Source organism: Cylas formicarius, unplaced genomic scaffold (assembly GCF_029955315.1).
Source record: "Cylas formicarius isolate icCylForm1 unplaced genomic scaffold, icCylForm1.1 PGA_scaffold_3__17_contigs__length_32017465, whole genome shotgun sequence".
In the NCBI taxonomy this organism is placed as follows: domain Eukaryota; kingdom Metazoa; phylum Arthropoda; class Insecta; order Coleoptera; family Brentidae; genus Cylas; species Cylas formicarius.
In genome coordinates, this window is record NW_026844326.1 from 22,892,037 (window position 1) to 22,912,793 (window position 20,757).

At 31.9% G+C, this 20,757-nt stretch overlaps 2 protein-coding genes across 6 annotated transcripts; one reads left to right on the top strand and one right to left on the bottom strand.

Annotated features, from left to right (window-relative positions):
* The first annotated feature begins 508 nt into the window (after positions 1–508).
* Positions 509–2,347, top strand: LOC132699504 (N6-adenosine-methyltransferase non-catalytic subunit). The gene is made up of 5 exons (XM_060666257.1): positions 509–649; positions 702–872; positions 965–1,401; positions 1,546–1,799; positions 2,060–2,347. The coding sequence occupies exons 1-5, from the start codon at positions 584–586 to the stop codon at positions 2,311–2,313; spliced, it is 1,182 nt and encodes a 393-aa protein (XP_060522240.1). The 5' UTR covers positions 509–583; the 3' UTR covers positions 2,314–2,347.
* A 39-nt stretch (positions 2,348–2,386) lies between these two features.
* Positions 2,387–19,424, bottom strand: LOC132698900 (phosphatidylinositol 3,4,5-trisphosphate 3-phosphatase and dual-specificity protein phosphatase PTEN). 5 transcript variants are annotated; one of them, XM_060665212.1, is made up of 8 exons: positions 18,670–19,424; positions 17,535–17,807; positions 17,215–17,453; positions 16,839–16,986; positions 14,924–15,489; positions 12,226–12,373; positions 7,564–7,702; positions 2,387–5,860 (listed from the first exon to the last, which is right to left on the bottom strand). In XM_060665212.1, exons 1-7 carry the CDS (start codon positions 18,713–18,715, stop codon positions 7,578–7,580), a joined length of 1,545 nt encoding a protein of 514 aa, XP_060521195.1. In that variant the 5' UTR covers positions 18,716–19,424; the 3' UTR covers positions 2,387–5,860; positions 7,564–7,577. The 5 variants fall into 5 exon arrangements, with proteins under 5 accessions (XP_060521195.1, XP_060521194.1, XP_060521199.1 ...); XM_060665211.1 differs by having other exon boundaries at positions 2,387–6,584; XM_060665216.1 differs by having other exon boundaries at positions 2,387–7,702; positions 18,928–19,424.
* Between the last annotated feature and the right edge of the window lie 1,333 nt (positions 19,425–20,757).

Sequence of the window (20,757 nt, forward strand, 5' to 3'; positions counted from 1 at the left end):
GTGGATAGATATCTGCACCATTTAGTGGCCCTCTTAATGATCCATGTGTTGCTATCCAACACGGATAGCTATCGTCCTGTTGCCGCATGAAAAGAAAGCTTCATAATATAATAAAATGTTTAAATTTTTCTCAACTTTTTTTTATTCTGATATTTCGCTTAAGTGTATTTCTTTCATTTAATGATTTAACAGTCTTTATTATTATCTGGTGAGTCCCTTATCTGCAAATCGTCTGTGATGATCGTTACGAACTCTGAATGCATTCGCGCCGTTTATATAATCATCTTACAAGATTTCATAAACAATAAATGTATTCGATTTGAGTTGTGAAGGGGACAAGGTAATCATTTGCTGGGAGGATAATTAGTTAGGTTTGCAATTTATTTATTTAGGATATTTAACGTAAGCATCGACTTGGATACGGGATGTAGTACGTCACAAATCCACCATGTTTATTCTATAATCGTAATTATCCTCTGTTGTTTAAAGTCCTTCAGGCGGCGTCGTCCGAACCATCAAAATATTTGTGTTTAGTGGTTATGTTTATCGCTTGTAGGGTTAGATGTTATAAAATATAATTAAAATGGGTGATATGTTAAAAGAATTGCGCGAAAAATCACGTAAAAGGAAACAATTGTTGGCACAAACAGTAAATACCAAACAATGCGGCGTTTTAACATAATTATAGTTGGTACTTGTAGCTTGGCGTATCCGGCGCGGAAGAGTTGCGACAAGCGTTGGGCACAACAGAAACCCCTGTAAAAAAAGTGGACAGCAGAGATAGTGTAGGGTTTCAAGAATGCGATAAATTTTGCTTTAAAAAAGATTTAAATGATGAACTGGTGTACAGGGATTCTTCAACATTTTTAAAGGTATATTAATTTAATTCTTTACAATTAAATGTTGCTTAAAATGTCTTTAAAACATACTAATTTAAGTCTGTTTTATATTTTTTTATTTCTAGGGTACTCAGTCTTCTAATCCGCACAATGACTACTGTCAACACTTTGTGGATACTGGCCAAAGACCTCAAAATTTTATCAGAGATGTTGGACTAGCTGACAGATTTGAAGAGTATCCAAAGTTACGCGAATTAATTAGACTGAAAGACGAATTGATTCAGCAGACGGCAACTCCCCCTATGTATTTAAAATGTGATTTAGCAACTTATGATCTCAAAACTTTAAATTGTAAGTTTGATGTGATACTGATCGAGCCTCCATTAGAAGAATATCAAAGGACTATGGGGGCTACCAACATGCAGTTCTGGTCCTGGGATCAGATTATGAACCTAGACGTTGGGGAGGTAGCTGCCCAAAGAAGTTTTGTCTTTTTATGGTGTGGAAGTTCTGAGGGACTTGACATGGGAAGAGTTTGTTTAAGAAAATGGGGATTTAGAAGGTGAGTCAAAAACGTGCTATAGTTAGGATTTGTTTATTCATATGCATTAAGTTCATAATAAAATAAGAAAAAACAGAATGAAACACAATACAAACAATGTCATCCCTCATTTGAAATAATAAAATATTTTTTTTATTTTGTAAGGTGTGAAGATATATGTTGGATTAGGACAAATATAAAAAATCCGGGACCTTCAAAAATTCTAGACCCAAAGGCCGTTTTTCAACGGACTAAGGAACATTGCCTTATGGGTATAAAGGGAACTGTCAGAAGATCAACGGATGGGGATTTTATTCATGCTAATGTGGATATAGACTTAATTATATCTGAAGAGAATGAGTATGGAAGTTTGGAAAAACCAGTGGAAATTTTTCATATCATAGAACATTTTTGTTTAGGTGAGTTTTTGGTACCTTCGATTCCTTGTTGATGGTAAACTAATATTGAAATACATAGCTACTCTGACCTTTTTCTTGTAATGTTAAATTGCATTCTCCAGTGTTAATCTGTTGTTACTCACGTTGAAAGTCAGAAGAGAAAGCAAGTTCTTCAATTAATCACCTCAACAAACACTTTAAATATGTGTAATTTTTGTTTCATTGGTTTTATTTAATTAGGACAAAATGCGCCTACATACTCTCAGCCAAACTATTTTTAGGCCGTCGTAGACTACATATTTTTGGTAGGGATAGTACTATACGGCCAGGTTGGCTAACGGTTGGTCCTGAGCTCACCAATTCCAATTTCAACACAGATCTTTATGGAAGTTATTTCAACAATAATAACACTACTACGGGATGTACAGAGCGCATCGAAGCTCTCAGGCCTAAAAGTCCACCGCCAAAAGGAAAAGGAAATGCGGGGGGACGAGGTAGAGGAAATTTCCAACGCGGCAGAGGGAGAGCAAGATAATTTTTTAATAACTGAGAATACAATAATATTTAAATAAAACACAAATTATTTAAACATACTTTTATTTTGCGATTCATAGAAAGAATCACTCTTCAGGGACAAGGGACGTAATTCTTCTGAAAAATAGTGTTAAGTAGTAGAGTCATCGGGTACATTCAGATCTAAACTTAAATAGAAAATAACAAACACTTGCGGGGTTAGCCGAAGATAGTACTTTGGCATACTGCACCTACAGTGTCCAATCGCTACTACTAATATACTTTCAATCTTCTAACTAATCCGACCTCATCACAATTTTTTTTATGAATAAATTCATATTATATAAAAAAAAACAAATACCAAATAAAATAAGCCGAATTTAAACCTACATAAATTAGTGGGTTGTTTTTTTTTTACTTAAAAGGTCAAAACAATTTTCTGTTTGTGTCCTTAAATATATTTCGGATCGCGAGACATATCTACAGAGCTTAGATAAGCATAAACAAATTTAAAGACACTGTGCGTTGCAACAATAATTAATCGTCCTGCAGGTATACGTAGGTATACGTAGTAATATTATTTCTATAGCACAACGCCACTTCTACTAACTAATAACTTATCACAATAACATGACCATTAAAAATAATCTAAAAAGGCTAGTTAATATAGCCTGTGAATAAAATCTTGATAAATTATGTATTCTAATATTATTTGGTCACTTGATAAAGGGAACATACATACATACACATAACCCACAAACAAATGAGGTGACAAAGAGAGAGACAACATTATCGAGGTTCATTTTGATAAAACCAAAAGGAAATTTAAACGAATATATTGAAAGGTTAGCGCAAATTTGGATTGAAATGAACGGATTTTATTTATTTACACAAAACAATAATCTTTCTATAGCCACCCCGTAAATAACTTATGTTTAACATGAATCACAAAAATTGAAGGAATCCTAAATCCTGTATACTAAAATTATATACAAAAAAACTTGTTTATAAAAAATTCCACAATTTAACAAAAATGGCAGAATTTAGAATTTACTTACAAAAACATGACGAAAAGAAAAAATTTCAAGAAGTGCTGTCTCTTGGGCTGTTCAGTACAAGCAAAATCAGTTGAATGAGTATTTTTGCAATTGTTACAAAGGATCATATTCAAAAAAACGGTTTCCTGATTCTTTTATTCATATTACTTGAAACATACTATTAAACTGAATCAAGTAATTTTTTTAATGTAGATTTTTGTTGTTTTAAAGTATACAAAATAAATATCACTATTACATTAAAACCATATAAATTTGTATGTGTATTTATGCCATATGGGCAGTCCGCAAGTACAGTGCTTCCCAAATTCGTCGCCCCTATAGGCTTGGCTATTATGACCATCATACCATTAAACATACCACAGTTCTAAGTTCCGGATTACTGGACTAGTTTTTTACTGGTGCAAATCATATTTGAATATGTCAGGGTATGCTCAAAGTTGCAGAAATATCCAAATATGTGTTGCGCTATTAAATATTTCATAATGCCAAAGTTATAAGGGGACAACAAATTTGGGAAGCAATATACATTCTTTAAACTAATCAACTATCAAACAAATTGTCAAATGTTTTCATTTAAAGCATGTACGTTTCCAACGGACACACATACTTCACAGTGGTTGGTAATAAAAATAAAGGAAATTTATGATACGGCAAAAATGAACCTTTGTTAATTTTATGAAACAACTAATTAAAACATATTCTTTTTAGTATATACAGCATCGTCCGCAATGAATGCGCCAACATTAAACTTGTGAAAATAATGATATTGAGCAAAAACATGCTTTGCAACCATCACTGAATTATTTTTACTTGATTTTCATGTAAAAAAAGTATACTTCATTTATTTATTATTGTACTCAAAGACAGTTTATAAAGAAAGGACACACTACTTTCGATAAGAAAAGAGCGTAATTTTGTATGCTTGGCATATTGACATTATTGCTGAAATTCATTAATCTGACAAAAAGATACTTTAAATTAACACGTGGATAGTTAAATATATGCATATACCTCGAAAACGGGGGTTTAATGGAAATAAATATAGTAAGTACACTTCTTTTACTGGAAGTCGTCATTCTATCATAATTTTCAATAGAAAATAATAAAATCATGATAACAGGAAAATGAAAGTACGTAATTTCAAGATTATATGATGTAACTACCGTCCTCTACAAATGACGGAATAAAACATTTTATCAAGACATATTATTTGGTTCAACAACATTATTTCCACGAGTTTAATCTAGGATTAATTGTCAAGTATCACTTATAAACAGCGACTGTGAATTTTTAAAAAGCAGTACCTCCAGCACTAAATAAAATTATCATGGCCAATCACTATGCCACCGTGTTTGGTTCTTACAATAATGAATTACACGCACACAAAAATTCATAGTTTATGGAAACAAATTCTACAGACGTTATCCTTAAAATCTATATAACAGGCTCTTTTTCGAGAAGGCAAGTTAATGGATGTACATACGTCCTTTGCACTTTTATCAAATAGTCCGACTCAACGGTTTATTGAATCAAAATTAATTAACATAGGCAAGATAAAATTAAAAACAAAGTGAGATCAAAAATAAAAATGTTATTTGTACTTTCCTCAAAAAAACCTCAAAACAAAACCCATTTTGGGCGTTCGCCACATTCGGGTTTCTCACTCAAATAACACTGAGAAATATTCAGAATCTGATGTAATCCATACCAAAACTAAAATTCAAGTATCAAAGATATACAAGCTTTAAGTACAGTTTGTACCTAAAACAGAGATACTGTTGTCGCCAGAAAATTTTGATGATACCAGAAACAGAATGGAACTTAGAATCAGAAATTTTATTTTGATGAATTTTCTGGAGTAAGAATTTGCGTTTTATAAATAATGTCTTCTGTAAGTTTACGTCAACATTTTTGGCCACGACTTTTCGACTATTCATTTTTCCACGTCTCTTTAGTTTTGGAATGTATCAAAGAGGCCTGTGAATACAGTGGCTAAGATGCTTTTTTTTAGATGAATTAGTAGCCATTGTAGTTTTTCATTATACGCCGTGGTCCCACCTGATCAACAGTTTCAAATGAAATTTTTCTGTTTCTGTTATCACTTGTGGACTTTCGAAATCAAATCATCTAGAAAGGCACTCCGATAAGGTAATGTGTGTTAATTGGAAATAAAAGCGGAAGCAAATGATGATGGACTCAAAAACAAACAACATGAAAAAAAAAATGAGATGTAATGATTTCTACATACAAATCGCTTGTGATGTCCAAAAAAACTATCGAAACACCGAAAAATAAAACCATATTCACTGTACAAAAATCTCACTGGTCCGCGAAGGCTATATATATTAAGTGGACGAACGATTTTCTGGACGTCACAAATATTTAAACCGAAACAAAAAAATATTATAAAAATGAAAAACATGCAATATTTACACCTTTTTCCATTTTTTTCCGATACAAATCATGCCACGAGTGTAGGTTTTGTCCACAATCACAGGTATGTTGACTCCCCTGTAAATAGGCATACGTTAGTAAACACGGGCAACCCAGATATTGTTAAGACGTTTAGCCCGCAAAAAAAAAAGTACAAGCCTGACCTGATATGACCCTAATCGCTCACAAGCAAAGACAACACGTTAAACGCTATTTTTCTCTCGCTTAAAAATTGTTTGTTCTATTTTTGAACAACTATGTACACTAGAATAAAAAAAAAAAAAGAAGCGCTTGTTAAACCACAACGTATATTAAAGAAATGTTATAGTTACCTGTCTATGGAGTTTAGTACGGTTAATTTCGGTTAGTGATTTTTAATAGAAAATCCAGCACCGTTCTAAAAAGTTTATTTTCACTTGATTCTATACAGTTACTCATAAGTATCGATATTATGAAAATAAACAGAGTGTTTGTGTTAAATCAGAGTAGAAAAATCTGATTGTCCTAAAAAATTACACCGAAACATCGCGATTGAGGTAGTTACAAGATAAATACGTAACGTGCAATCCCGCTTAGACCAACTGCCTGAGTAACACTTATGTTACAAGGTTTCCTTGGTGAGATGCAACCTTAAGGTCTCGGGACGACACGAAGTGTTTTTCGTAAATTTCTATAATAATTTTGGAACGTCCAAACACCCGATCTATTTTCTTTAAAACTACTCTACCCACTAACAATATAATTTGTACTTGATTCGGAAAAATAAGTCAATTGCCTCCCTCTTGAGACGGGATGGGGGCATCTGTAAAATAAGTCGTATATAAAATAGAGCGAGCAATAACATTACGCAACAAATTCCCATATACGCGTAATATTTTTGAGAAAAAAATATTACGCATTTTATTGAACTTGGAGCTCACTGTATATTATCAAAGGCATTTTGAGGAGACATTAGTACAACATATAATTTGTCCACGAATGACATTGTGCCTTCGTAGAATGAAGACTTGGTGTTTTCGAATTTTTGAAATTTAAAATTCTTTTACAATCTATTTACAAATATATTGACATGCGTGATCTCGGTTACTCACGATCGATTCCGAAGGAACAAAAATTATAGACAAGATAAATAACAAAGAATTTTGATCTAATATTTTGACAGTGGCTTTAAACGCCACCTCCACTTCGTTTTTTGAAATGCAGAACACAGAAAATTGTGTTTAAATACATAAAAATCCATACATAATGAAAAATGGCGGTAAACAGTGGAAGAATATAAATCTTGGGACATCTTAAAACGAACCTTCAATAAAATTTATTGAAATGAAGCGAAATATCAGAGCCAAAGGACGATAATTTGTAGTAACAAAATATGAAAGCCGACATAGGCAAGCGATACAAACTTGACAGTTGTTGGCTTTTAATTTGGAATAAACCTTTATTGTAATTCTTGATTTATTTGTTCGTTAAACTTAAAACTCTATCAAACTTCATGTTTGTGGAAAGAAGGTCACTACAAAATGACATGTTTCGTAGGCAATGAGCAAAAGTTTATTTAGTCCAGCCCAAATATGACATTATACATGGAATATTGGAAGCCCGGGCCTACTTCCGGTGTAACCGTAATAGTTCCCTGACATCCTGTAATGCCTAATTGCCTATTTCTATCACTATTAGACCTTTTTGGTGAGGTTGAGGCCTTTTCTCCACCACTGATTACCACCAAACGACCAAAACAAATAGCGGTCAGCTTAAGGATAAAAAACGAGAACTCTTCTTACGGCCGCATTAAGGATCACGCCATTAAAATTTCCGAATGATGATCGCCGCTGGACGACGTTAGTTGCGACGCGATTTCGGACTCGCTCAGGATCCGATAACCAACACCGCGCGGATTTAAGTGCTCCGGATCCAACATCACTGTGGTGGCATGCAAGAAGAACACAAATCACGTACCAAAACTACGTTAATAAAACGGTTAAGATGGTATTCTACTTTGTTAATAATTTTTGCTAGACAAGCTCATCTGTCGTTTGGATTGTAGTACGACATCTCGGATTTTACAAAAAATTGTAGATTTGTGGGTGTGGTGTGGATTTTAGGTTACAGTATATACAGAATGAAGCATATATTATAATAAAAGTTAATAAAAAAATGTCGAAGACTTATTTACTTACTAACCAAAACTAACCCATCTACCTAGTTGTTTTAATTGAAAAAGCACTTTATTTAAACTTTTTATCGGCAAAAATTTTTTAAAGAAATTTCGCACAAAACTGTTTTCACGTTATGCGATAAAAATTCGGGTGTAAATTCTCAAAATCATATTTTCTATATTTATTTTAATTTGGATAATATTTTGGAAACATTTAGTTGTTTTGAAAATGTACTTCCAATTGAAATGTATGTATTTCGTTGGTTTTTGGTTGTTGGATTGGTTTGCTAAATTTAGCACTCTATAAATTAATACAAACATTTATATTTGAACTCTAAGAGAACTGATGTTTTCACTTTTATTATGATATTAAGTATAATAAACTAATAATACATATTATGTTTCTCAAACATCAAATAACAATTACCAACTTTTGGGAGAGAATACTTTCAAATAATAGACCTATTAAGAAAGATTGAAACCATCACATTGAACTAAAAACACAAAATTGTCGTTTTTGTAATGATGTGAAATATGAGCTGAAGGATGGTTAAGAATTTGTCGATACCTGGTGAACGAACTCCTCAGGTTCAAGAATGAGAACCGCGGAGTCAATTCAAAACACCAAAACCAAAACAAGCGCGTTAACAGATGAACGGCAAACACTAAAAGCATGAAGTTTGCAAGCAGTTTGTTAGCCTTGCAATGTGCGACGTGTTAATTTTTATTCCGTCAGTTTATCAAGAGATCAATTAATCATCAATGTACTCATTTGTAGAATAATTTTTAAATTGTTGCTCTGAACAATATTAATAAACTATACAAGTTGGAGAAAACTATGCTCGATTTCTACCCTTGTATGCCATTTGGTAGAGTGGATTCAAAACCAATATTTGTTACCTCCCTGATTTAATCGGAGGTGATGTCAACTTCGATTTGTATTGGTATCTCGAAAGTTTTACAATTACTAAAAACTAAAATTAAAGAAAATAAAATAAGCAGTTAATATTTACTCAAACGAGGACAGCTACACATTGTACTGAGGAGGAATTCTAGGAGTAAAATTTATCATCTATATCAACGTCAAATAAATCCAACATCGAAAGAGAGGCCAGAGGCAATCCACCTATTAATTTTGAATAAAATACTTAAATCATATAGAGTGTTCCTTTTAAAATTCCCCTTAAAATTTTTAAAATTTTGCTCGTTATCACCCAAATTAGATTTAAGTCTGTAATGACAACAATCAGACTGAAATTCCAAGCCTACCACAAATTAACGAGCCTTTTCTCTTTTTACATTGATAACGTTATTTGGCCAATTACTATTGATTAACAAATTTTACACCTCGGTGTTAGCGACCTCTGTCGCTTTAAAATATTTTCGCGTTCCACATGAAGGCGGCAAGATCTTGCTGAATTTGGCACCCCTTGTACAGGGTGGGCACTTTATTAGGGGTCTGTACCTTTTCTCAGAAACTACTGATTTTAGAAAAAAATGTTTATACAAAAGTTTTATGGCTTAAATTAAATTTTAAATTTTTTTTTTTTATATATATATATATAGAGGGTGTCCGATATATATATATATATATATATATATATATATATATATATATATATATATATATATATATATATATATATATATATATATATATATTGATATTTTTAGAATTCTTGTCAAAAATTAAGATAACTTTTATAGAAACTATTTATTCGAATTTTGTGTAGATTACACAGAAATTGAGATTATATATTTTTTTATGCAAAATTATGTTCTTAGTAAATATGGTTTTCCACGGCTGGCTGACTTGATCAAATTTTAGACACTACGATGACTAGGTATTTTAAAATTATACAGGGTGTCTTAAATTAAAGGATTTTTTTTTAATTTGAACTTGCAGTATTCATTTTTTTTTAAATGACACGCCCATATTTTAATATATTTTCTCAAAGGGTCAAAATACCTATAATTTGGTATATATGTCCTATACTTAAATCTAATGGTTTTCGAAATACTGGCACTTAATTATTTTAAAGAATTTTAAAAAAGCATATCATTCTTATTTTTTAATTAATTTTAAGGATAAAAAACGAATAAAAACATAAATGCTTTTCGCTTATTTAATTTTAAACAATTTCGGAGGCTAGTTCTCAAAATGCTTCTCCTCTATTAGAACTTGTCGTGATCTTTTCTTGAACGTTGGCAGAAGGCTACTATCTTGCCTAGACTTAGCGTACATGTTTCGAAATCGCTTCTTCTCTGGAATCCGCCTTACGGGAAACTTTCTTTGATGCTCTCTTAGAGCCAGAGCTGGATTTTTCAAATTCGATAAAAATCATTCAAGCATGTCTGTTTTTTCTTGCACCGTATACATTTTTAACTTAAGTAATAATAATATTGCTTGATTAAAATCACATCTGTGAAACTGACTTATAACACAACTTAAAACAACTATAAACACTTATTTGGTTACCACAGCCTACTCGGGTAAAAAGTAAATTTCACAATAATATTATTATGTCTTTTAAAAAAATATGAGTTTTTTACTATTAATGAAAACTTTATTTAAATATGTGAAAGCTTAATACATTGCCCCATTATTCGTTGAAACAATTATTAAAACTTAAATCAAATATAAAAAAGATGTGCCGTTATAAAATTCTTTAAAATAATTAGGTGTCAGTATTTTTCGACAGCGAGTTTATTCCTAAAAATTTGCGAAAATCATTAGATTATGTATAGGACATATATACCAAATTATAGGTATTTTGACCCGCTTTGAGAAAAATATCAATTAAAAAAAAAAGAATACTGCGAGTTGAAATTTTCAAAAAATGTCCTTTAATTTAAGACACCCTGTATATTTTTTAAATACCTAGTCATTGCAGATCATTAGAAGAAAGTCTTCCAAAAATTTGTTTAAAATTTGATCAAGTAGTCGTTACTGGCCAGCCGTGCAAGACCACGTTTACCAAGAACGTAAGTCTGCATAAAAAAAAATATAATCTACATTTCTGTTTAAATTACACAAAATTCGAATAAGCAGTTTCTGTAAAAGTTCCCTTTATTTTTAGCAAGGACTCTAAAAATATCATATGTTCAGACAGCCTGTGTATATAAAAAATAAGTAATTTTAAAATTTAATTTAAACAAAAAAGCTTTTTTTTCTAAGATCAGTAGTTCCTGAAAACAGGTCTTGTACATAGTTGCACTTAAAGTTAATTATTATTTCAAAGAGAGCAAGAGATAGGTATAAGCTGAAGAATAAAAATAAATTAATATACATTGTGTACTGTTTAAAAAATCGCAATAAATTGCGTTTAGAGAAACTTCTTACAAAGCATTATTCTTTAAATGTCCTTTATAATAACGGAGAACCAATCAACTTTATTTCTTGAGCAGAATGAACGCTATACGGGGTGTGCCATTTAAATTAAATTCGATGTTGCCATGTTCATGTAGAAGCGGCAACACAGCGCCCTTGAAAACATTTTCGACTATGGACCACACTGTTACACGAGCCAATGCAGGCAAGCGACAGGTCTCAATTGTACCGCGCCGTGACTAAAATGCCATTTTTAGCGTATGGATTAATTTTTAATAACTACCATTTTGTTTTGTCTGAATCAATACGCTAAAACGAGAAAGACGTGATATATCAAAATTTATCTTTGGTCAATACATAAATCCACAAATTTTTCTTCGGCAATATAAGGGACCAACCATGTTGGAATATCTGATAACAAAATATCCGTCCACCTGTTTAACGAAAATAAAAATTGCCACGTTTCACATTTTAAGGACACGCCCGATCAAATATTTCCAATTAAGCCAAATAGGGGAGAATGCTCCACTGATCTAATACAAATATATTAATTTTTTAATATCTTCCGAAAAATATAACTAGTGTTCCAACAACTAATTCTTTATATGCGGTTGTACTTTCGTCATTCCATCAGTGAAAAATATACATAATATATATACACCAAAAAACTCCGGCCTCTGTGACACACTAGCATAAAAATACTACGTTTACAATCAATTATTCCTAAAATTTTTAAGAAAATAGTTATATTACTTTGTTTAAATATATGGACATTCCATTAACAACCGCTAACGGAGCGGAATAAACATATTTTTAACAGCAATTTTGGGAAAAATTCTTTTAAAAAAATTGTGTGGCATTAGTAGTAACAACTCCAATCTCCAAAATATTGTTCTCAACATTAGTGAGGAGGGAACTACTCGCGCTTAACGAGGGGTAACATTGAATTGCGCTCACCGGAATCCCAATCGTCTTCTTCTGATTCGTCAGTCGACTCCGCCGAACTGTCACTGGGGGTCGTATCTGGCATGTGGTGCATATCGCGTGTAACGTACGGCGGAGGATGGTGCTCTTCTCGTGGAATCTTTTGTACAACTACCGTTAGCTGCAAATGGAAAGTAACACAACCCATCAATCACTCAACCGACATTATACCAAGAGACCTGACAAACCCTTAATTTGATAAAAAAAATATGTCAATTTAGTTATAACGTGGATGAGATAAATATAGGAAATGAAAAGTATTTCATATTCTCTAATTAAAACTAAAGACACCTGTATTTTAAAGTCTTAACTAATGGTGTTATAATAATAATATCATTATTGTACACTATGATGGCTATAAATTTTTTTAATTATAAAATATAACATTAGCTAACTTAAACAACATTACACACTTTAAGGAAGAGCTGTTGAGAAATGTCAAAAACGCATCCTTCCACTTCCAGAGACATAAAAAAACTAAATACCGGTAACATTTTGTGGAGGTTGTTGTATTACAAAGCAAACACCTCGAGAAGAAAAATTTAATCAAAATAAATCCTCTTCTACTCAGAAATCATCTCTTATCCCAATTTTCTATTAAAAAAAAAAACTTATAGCACAAAATAGCGATATGTTAAGCTGTATCTACGCCCTTTACATTAACCCCCGAGTTCAAGTTTTCATGTCGATATCGCAAAAACAGCTTGAACTAGATGGAAATAACTATTTCGAAATCTAAATTTTTATAACCTGTGCCTTAATAAACAATGACAAACATTTTTATCGTTTACTTGAAAACCCCTGTCAGAATTTTTTATATAAATATTGTGCTTTTTTGTATTTATTGGTTGTGTAGCAGTAAGTATACGACTTCTGTTATATTCTGTTATATTATGCAATCGAAATATTAAATTGTATATAATTCCATATTTTTAATTATGTTGCAGGGTTATTTGTTCGAGAAAAAAAGAGTCGTACAATTTTTGCAGTATTATCTTTTAGTCTTGTAAAAGAAAACAAATGCGCATCGCAAAGTTGGGAAACAGTAGCAAGTTTTTTCTTTTTAAATGAAACACCCTATACATTTTCTGTTTTAACAAAAAATCTGTTTCTGCTGATTTCAAAAACATATACATTGTTGATACTTGGACAAGCCGTTCTTGAATTATCTAAGTTTTAATTTTTGATGAACTAAACAGATGTTGATCGAGTTGGCCAGGCGTTCAGTGTAACATATTGTGTCGCTTTACGAAAATGAGTTACTTAGAGTAAGAAAACCTTATAGAATAAGTGCAGTTCAACGGCAATATCGTCAAATTATCCTAAGCGACGGATATCGTCAGCTGACACAACCAATCGCATTATCCGGCAATTTAATGAAACCAAAAAAAGAGAATCGTTTTTAGAAATAAAGATGGCGACATCAATATTTTACTCTTGAAAGTTATACTTTTATGAATAATGATTTAAAATAAAGTTCATACAGTTTTCAGTATATATAGTTTTTAGAAAATCCCGGAAGTTAAATCTCAATAATTGTTGCCGCACAATTGGGAATGTCATATTTAGTGTTAGGACTGGTCAATTGACCGCCACTTAATGAAAACCCACATAAAATTCAACCAGTCGAAAAACAGGGTCGTAGACCGGTTCCTGGGTGATGTGGCCTGCTGACAATGTGACAATCCATAATTAGATTTTTTTCAAAATGACATTGAAAATTATTTGAAAGACAAGAACGATCCAGTTGCTGAATACCTAAATGACAAATATCATTATTGGATGGGCAGACAGCATAATTCAGTGGACAGCTAATAGACCGGATTTTTCAAAAACCGAGTATACAACGACACACCTCAAAATATACGAGGGTTGAGCCAAAAAATTGAACAAGAAATATTTATGCTCAATAGAGATCGCCCAGACTTTATTTTGAATGCGATTCATCATAAAATGAGGGATAATATTAGAACATGTTCAGAACATCATGGTTATATTTTCAATATTGTTCGTTGTTATCGGTTTTATTATCGTTTCTTGCTGTTCATATTATGTTCTTTAGTATTATTGTTAAATTAGTACTTAATGAAATAAAAAGGACGAACTACTTGAGGTTTTTCTTACTCTGAGTAAAACCCATTTTCCTAACAGAAGATTTCAATTTGCGGAACGCCCAGCTAATATGATTAACACCAATTTAGTTAATCAACAATTTAAAGTTAAGTAATTCAAATCCAAATATAAACAATGTATATATTTTTTAAATGAAGAGAAAAAGATCATAACAGAAAATGTGTTCCATTTAAAAATAAAACACTACTGTTTCTCAACTTTGCGATGCGCATTTGTTTCCTTTTAATTTTCAATTTTGTATTAAAGGTTTTTCTCGATGACCCTGTACGTGTCACTTAACAAGAAGCTTACGTACTAACGTCTTAAAAGCCACTGAAAGTGACATAAGAAATCGAAAAACTAAAATTCAAAGAATTCTAAAAATGCAACTGTGATCTGACAGGACTAAAAACATTAATTTAAAAAAAAAAACTTCGCTTGTCCCTTTTAATTTGAGATGGAAATGTGACACCCTTTATGTTTAGCGTGTTTGATTTCAAAAATGTCTGAATAAAGTGCCAAAAACAAGTTAGAATTTCTTGTGGTGCGAGAAACTTACCTTGAACTTTTCGTGGAAAACTTTGTGCTGTTTGTCCTTTTTGATTAACTTGTCAAGTTCATTTTTATAAAATATCAACTCGTAACAGGATTCATCGCCCAATGCACAGCACTCGGCCATGTTACCGCCATAACCGTTAACGTTCACACCACTAAAATACCCGACGAAAAACGTATTAAACCAAAAATGGAACAGTTTGTCTTTGCGCATCATTATCTTGTTGTAGAACTCAATTTTTATGTCACCCGTCAATGGTAAACAATAATCTAATTTGATTGAGTAAGAAGCACTGTCCACCGGTACTTTATAGGGTTCACTTTTCTTCAAGTTTTTACACCTCTGCATTATTTTGTCACCCTCGTTCACGAACGTCTTGTGAGAAATTGAAAACGATAAGTTACCCGGACCGCCAGCGAAAGTTGGGGCTGGATCGAATATAAACTCTTTGATATACACAGTTAGGGGCCTGTAACGCAGATGGCGATACACGAGCTGTTCATAATAACGGACGTATCGCACCTGACTAGGGATCGTCACGCCTTTGGTGTCTTGAGTCCGTTTTTCACCTGAAATTTTGAGAATTTTACATAAACTCCACCTGGAATTGTCTAATCAGTTATAAGCAAATTCCATTGGAGTAGTCACTGCACACTGATTGTTTTTATCCTCTATTAGCATACCCATATAGCTACTAGAGATAGAAAGATACAGGCACTTACGAAGAAACAATTGCGCATAAAAAAAAATTGCGCATAAGAGAGACTTACAATCTAATTAACCAATGACCCGGTATTCAACAACCAACATGACCGCTGACAGATCGTCAATTAGTTGAGATGCGGCATTCTTCCGACAGTATTTTCTCAAAATATGCCTACACCTCGTAAAATTAGTGAAGTAAATCGCTGTTCAGAAACAAAATCGCGCAGGGGTGAAATGCAGAAGCATAGGTATTAGATAATATAGCAGCATGATATTTTTTTATCTAGCTAGTCGATTACTGGATGTCGTAAATTGACAGGAATTTTGTTTGTCAGTTCTAAAATCCGCAACTAAAACTTGATTGTAGCACTAAGACATACGGATCATTTTTTATGTCACTATACGTGACGTAACTTCACAACTGCTGTGACTGAAGTTATATAATCTCTGAAATGAAATTATTGCTACTGTCACGGAATACTACTTAGCGTCTGCCATTGTTTTTTTCATTTTTGTTGTTTCAGATGTCATTGGTTAAAAGCGAGATTTTAAATCTCGCGCATGCGCATGTTGAATGGAACTTCCCTTAATTTTATTTAGAGTTGCTTCATATGTTACTTATCCTAGTAGCTATTTGAGCATAACATCTGAAAAAAGAAACGGAAATATCTACACCCTGTAAGCACTGGCTGTCCCAATAGAACTCGCCAAAACAAGAAGAAAATCCTTTAGTTTCAAGCCAAAGTGAATATATAAAAGAATAGATCCATATAAAAAAAACTAGCTTAATTCTTCATTTCAGTAATTATTACCATATTCAAAACTTATATTTCTTTGTGCTTCCAGGCAATTCTTTAACATAATATAATGTAATTATATTTCAATAGTAGCTTACCTGTAAAACATACCTAAAAAGCTCCAGATAAAATGTTCTGGATTTGTGTTTTGTGTTTAGGGTATTACAAATGTGGTAATGATTCTTTGCTTTGTTTGGAATATTTATATAGTCTAATATAGGATCAGGGGAAATGCATCGATTTATTTTTTATATCTTTATTTCTTAAGCTTAATTTTAAAACAACCTACAAACATTTTTTGCAGTTTACAGATTATACTCAAATAATGAGAGTGCACTTGCATAGTAATCGATTCAAAATAACCATTTTAACAGGAACAAAAATATGAAACTATTATTACCAGACATGTTACTTACCATAAAAATTTAAAGCTTGATCAGCAGTAGCACATATCCGGCTATGTAGCAAATAACAGCATATCATTGTACCTGTCCTGCCCTTGCCTGCTTTACAATGTACAACTGCCACATTGTCTGGATCCCTCTCCAACCATTCTTTCACATCCTAAAAACAAATAGGTGTATCATGTGTAACTACACTCTGCAATTGCAATTGCCAAAAAATGAAAAATATATATGGTAAAATGTCCAGGTTATGTTATGTTATAAATCACAGCTCATACCTAACTTTTTAAGATTTGGAGTGTTGAAATTTTTTTAATGAAAACTCCAGTGCATAAAATAAGACATAAAATAGGAACTAGTTAACCAGATTTGAAAGAAGGTAAATTACCTGGCAAAATGGCTCGATAGAATCAATTCTAGGAGGATTATGATCATCAAATGGAAAATCTTTAACCTTGTTGTGAAATTTTGTTTTATCATAACTCCTTTCTGAACACAAATTATAGATGTAGTAGTGACCTGGATGCTTTTGGTCTAAAAATTTCACAACATCGTCTATGTGATTGCGATATACACTTTCAATATTCGAAGCAGGGTAGCCCATTGCGATGATATTTTGCGTTATATCTTTTGTAATGTTAAGAAACCATACTAAGAATGCAATTTGCAATACAAAAAAAATATACACTGTACCGAATTAAAGGATACATGTCAAGTCTAAATTGAAACCATCTTGCTTGTATCTGTTCCGTTTCTTGCTTACCAAACCTTTGATTGGATTAGTAAGGTTCATGTTAGAAAAGGAAGTTGCCATAACCTCCTCTCCTTGTGACGTCCTAGTCGACTGCCTATTCAGACAGTTGGAACAATTTGATTCATGGTTCGATACTGTTGATTGAATCTGGTTACATATCTTCGTAGTTTTGGCTGGAAGAAAACCGACAAATTTCTTTTCGCTGTTGATGCTGCTACAGTTTTTACCTAAAATTAACATTAATCTATTAAAGTAGCACACTATTTGTTTAATGCTCAAATCTTTCAAGGAGGACATTCACTAGGCTCTTCTAAGTTTTACCTCATAGTGTAATTGTTATTACCATAATAAAAAGCGCGAAAAACATCTGATATTACATGCTACAACTGCACTTTTACTTAAATGGGAACAATTGGCGCAAAAGACACTGCATTCATATAAAATAGGCTATTGCAAATAGAAGTTGAATTCCAAAAAATTACAATCCAACATTAATAGTTATCAATTATTATTATTATTGTTTATAGACTTTGTTTTTATTTTTTCTCCCAAAAATTATTCACAATTTAATTTGTTAATATTTTTGTATGGGATATAATCAAAGTAATAAAATAGGATAAACCCCTTTTCAACTCAAGAGATGGATAGAAAGTACTTTAAAACAACTTTATAAAGTCAGTATTAAAATGTGGGAATATTTAGGAATTATAAAGCAAAGGCTGGTGCGAAAATTAAACATATATAGTTTATAAATAATTCTATTAAAGTTGATAATGAAATTATTTAGATGTCTAGGTGCTTCATTTTCTTGTTTTTTTTAAAAGCCGGGATACAAATAATTAATGAGAAAATTTCAAATAATCAAATCTATTGTGACTGAACACATTTTATTAAAATTTGTCAACATATATCAATTAGGTGTGAAACAAAGCATTTAAATTAAGCATAATTTTACTCGAGTTAGCAAACCACATACATAAAATCTGGCATACAAAAATAATCATTTAAAGGATGTTTAAATTTGAAATGTTTATTTAATTAGAAATGAATGAATGTTGCAGAAACTAGCTCACAAAATCTTGCACTTACCTTTAAACCGACCATTAGATTTTCTACAGCTGAGACAGAGACCCATAAAAGACTTTTGATAATCGAAAATTGTTTGAATTTTGTAAAATAAATGGAAAACCTCAATAACGTGGGTAACATGAAAGAAATTGCACACCAAATAGAAGCCAATATTACAATGCTTACTATAACCACGAATGAAATTAAATCACAGATTACACCAAAAACTCTTCAGAATTTAAAGGGCTACTTTCTTGGCACTGGGTACTTAAAACCTACATAAAACTAAAATCACAAGAATCCAATCCCCTCTTAATATGCTTTAATAAAATCGCATTTGCTCTCCATTTCCTTGCACGAGTCACCAGAAGACCATTTTCAATCGTCTCCTTTGCAAGTGCCAGCAGGTAACGTTATTTGTATCGGAAGTTTTGGAGTATTTCGCATTATTTTCAAGGAAAATACATTTCTCCTGTCAAAACGGTCTTTGTCTTTTTAGCACAAGAAACCAGAACTTCACATTTTGTGACAAATCTTATTCAGGCTCAGCAACCTTCAAACATTTCAGCGGCGAAGAGAAATTCCTGTATTATCGGCAGATATCGAGAAAAAATTCCGCCAATTCTAAAATAATTCTCTATATGTCGGGCCGCACCCCACATTTATTTCAATATTTTTCAGTTTTCACAATTATTACGCAATTTAACATAATTCACGCGGAAAAAAATAATACTATCAAAAACAAAAGCGAATGAAAAAAACTAATAAAGAATGTATTAAAAAACGGCAGATTGCGATCTAAACGTCAATATTTGGACAGACAAGTGGTTGCTGCGTCACAATAATTTCTCTGCTATAATTGTTACTACATAAAAGTAATTTATTAATTATAGGTAGACCGCATGGCAACAGCATTAGAGGTTAATAATTTTTCTATGTAAACCTACTACTATCAATCATTGAATTCAACTCTTCTTTGTTTTTAATTTTATTTCGATGTATTTTACAAATATGTTAATAACAGTTGCAAGTAAAACAAAAATAATTGGACTTATTTTATTTTATAATACCGAGGACAACGAAGTATTATAATAACAACTTTTAATTGGTTTGAGATGCCTATAATGCCAAATATGCATTTGTGTCAATGCGTTGCACTTTGCGGCTAAATTATAGGTACAGGGTGCTACACCATCACAAATTATGGCTAGTAAAAAAAATATTATTTGTTATTATTATACTAAATAAGTCGATTCGCTACGCTTTCGGTTATGTACCCGATATTAAGAAATATAACCTGCTCGTTTTAATAAAATATAAATATAAAAAATGTAAAAAATAAACCTTGGCGTTTCTGAATTAATGAAAACTTTCTGGCACATAGGATGTTTACAAGCCGAAGAATTATCTGTAAATTTACACGTGAATAGGGATAATCCTTTATAAACTTTCAAGTACCTAAATAAAATGCGGAAAAGTGCTGTTTAACAAATTTGAAGAAAAAAATTAGAAAAAGTCATTTGTTTTAAATAAATGCAACTATTTCTTTAATCTTGCCTTATTTAGAATTAAAAATTTGCCCCATTGACTTTAGTAAGTTTAAAAAAAAAACAAAATTTTCTAGATACGAACTTGTATATATAAAAATATTTACGATATATAGGTAGATGCAAGTAGATGAAGAGGAGCTATGTATTCAAAAAGGCTTATGTATATTTATCTACTTTTGCTCTAAATGGTATATACAACTATATTATCGTTAGCAATATTAATGCTCTTGCCTATCGGCGGTGTCCTTAGCTTTATCGCGTTGGCACATAATATAGAGATTTTATCAATAAAATCAACTCAACTCAACGGTTCAGTATTCATTATTTCTGTATTGAGGTAGTGCAGTAGTTGTATTATATTAGGTTATCATATGGCTCATGCATTTTTTGGAGCCATTTTTTTTTTAATATTAATGTCATTTATTTAAATAGACAGAAATAGACAGAAAGACACCAGTTAAAGAGGTAGAAGCAAAAAAGAACAAAAGAAATGAGCGGAGACTGCCGACAAAAGATCAAGCTTTAGACGGTTGCACTATTTCAGCATTCTAGTAAGGGG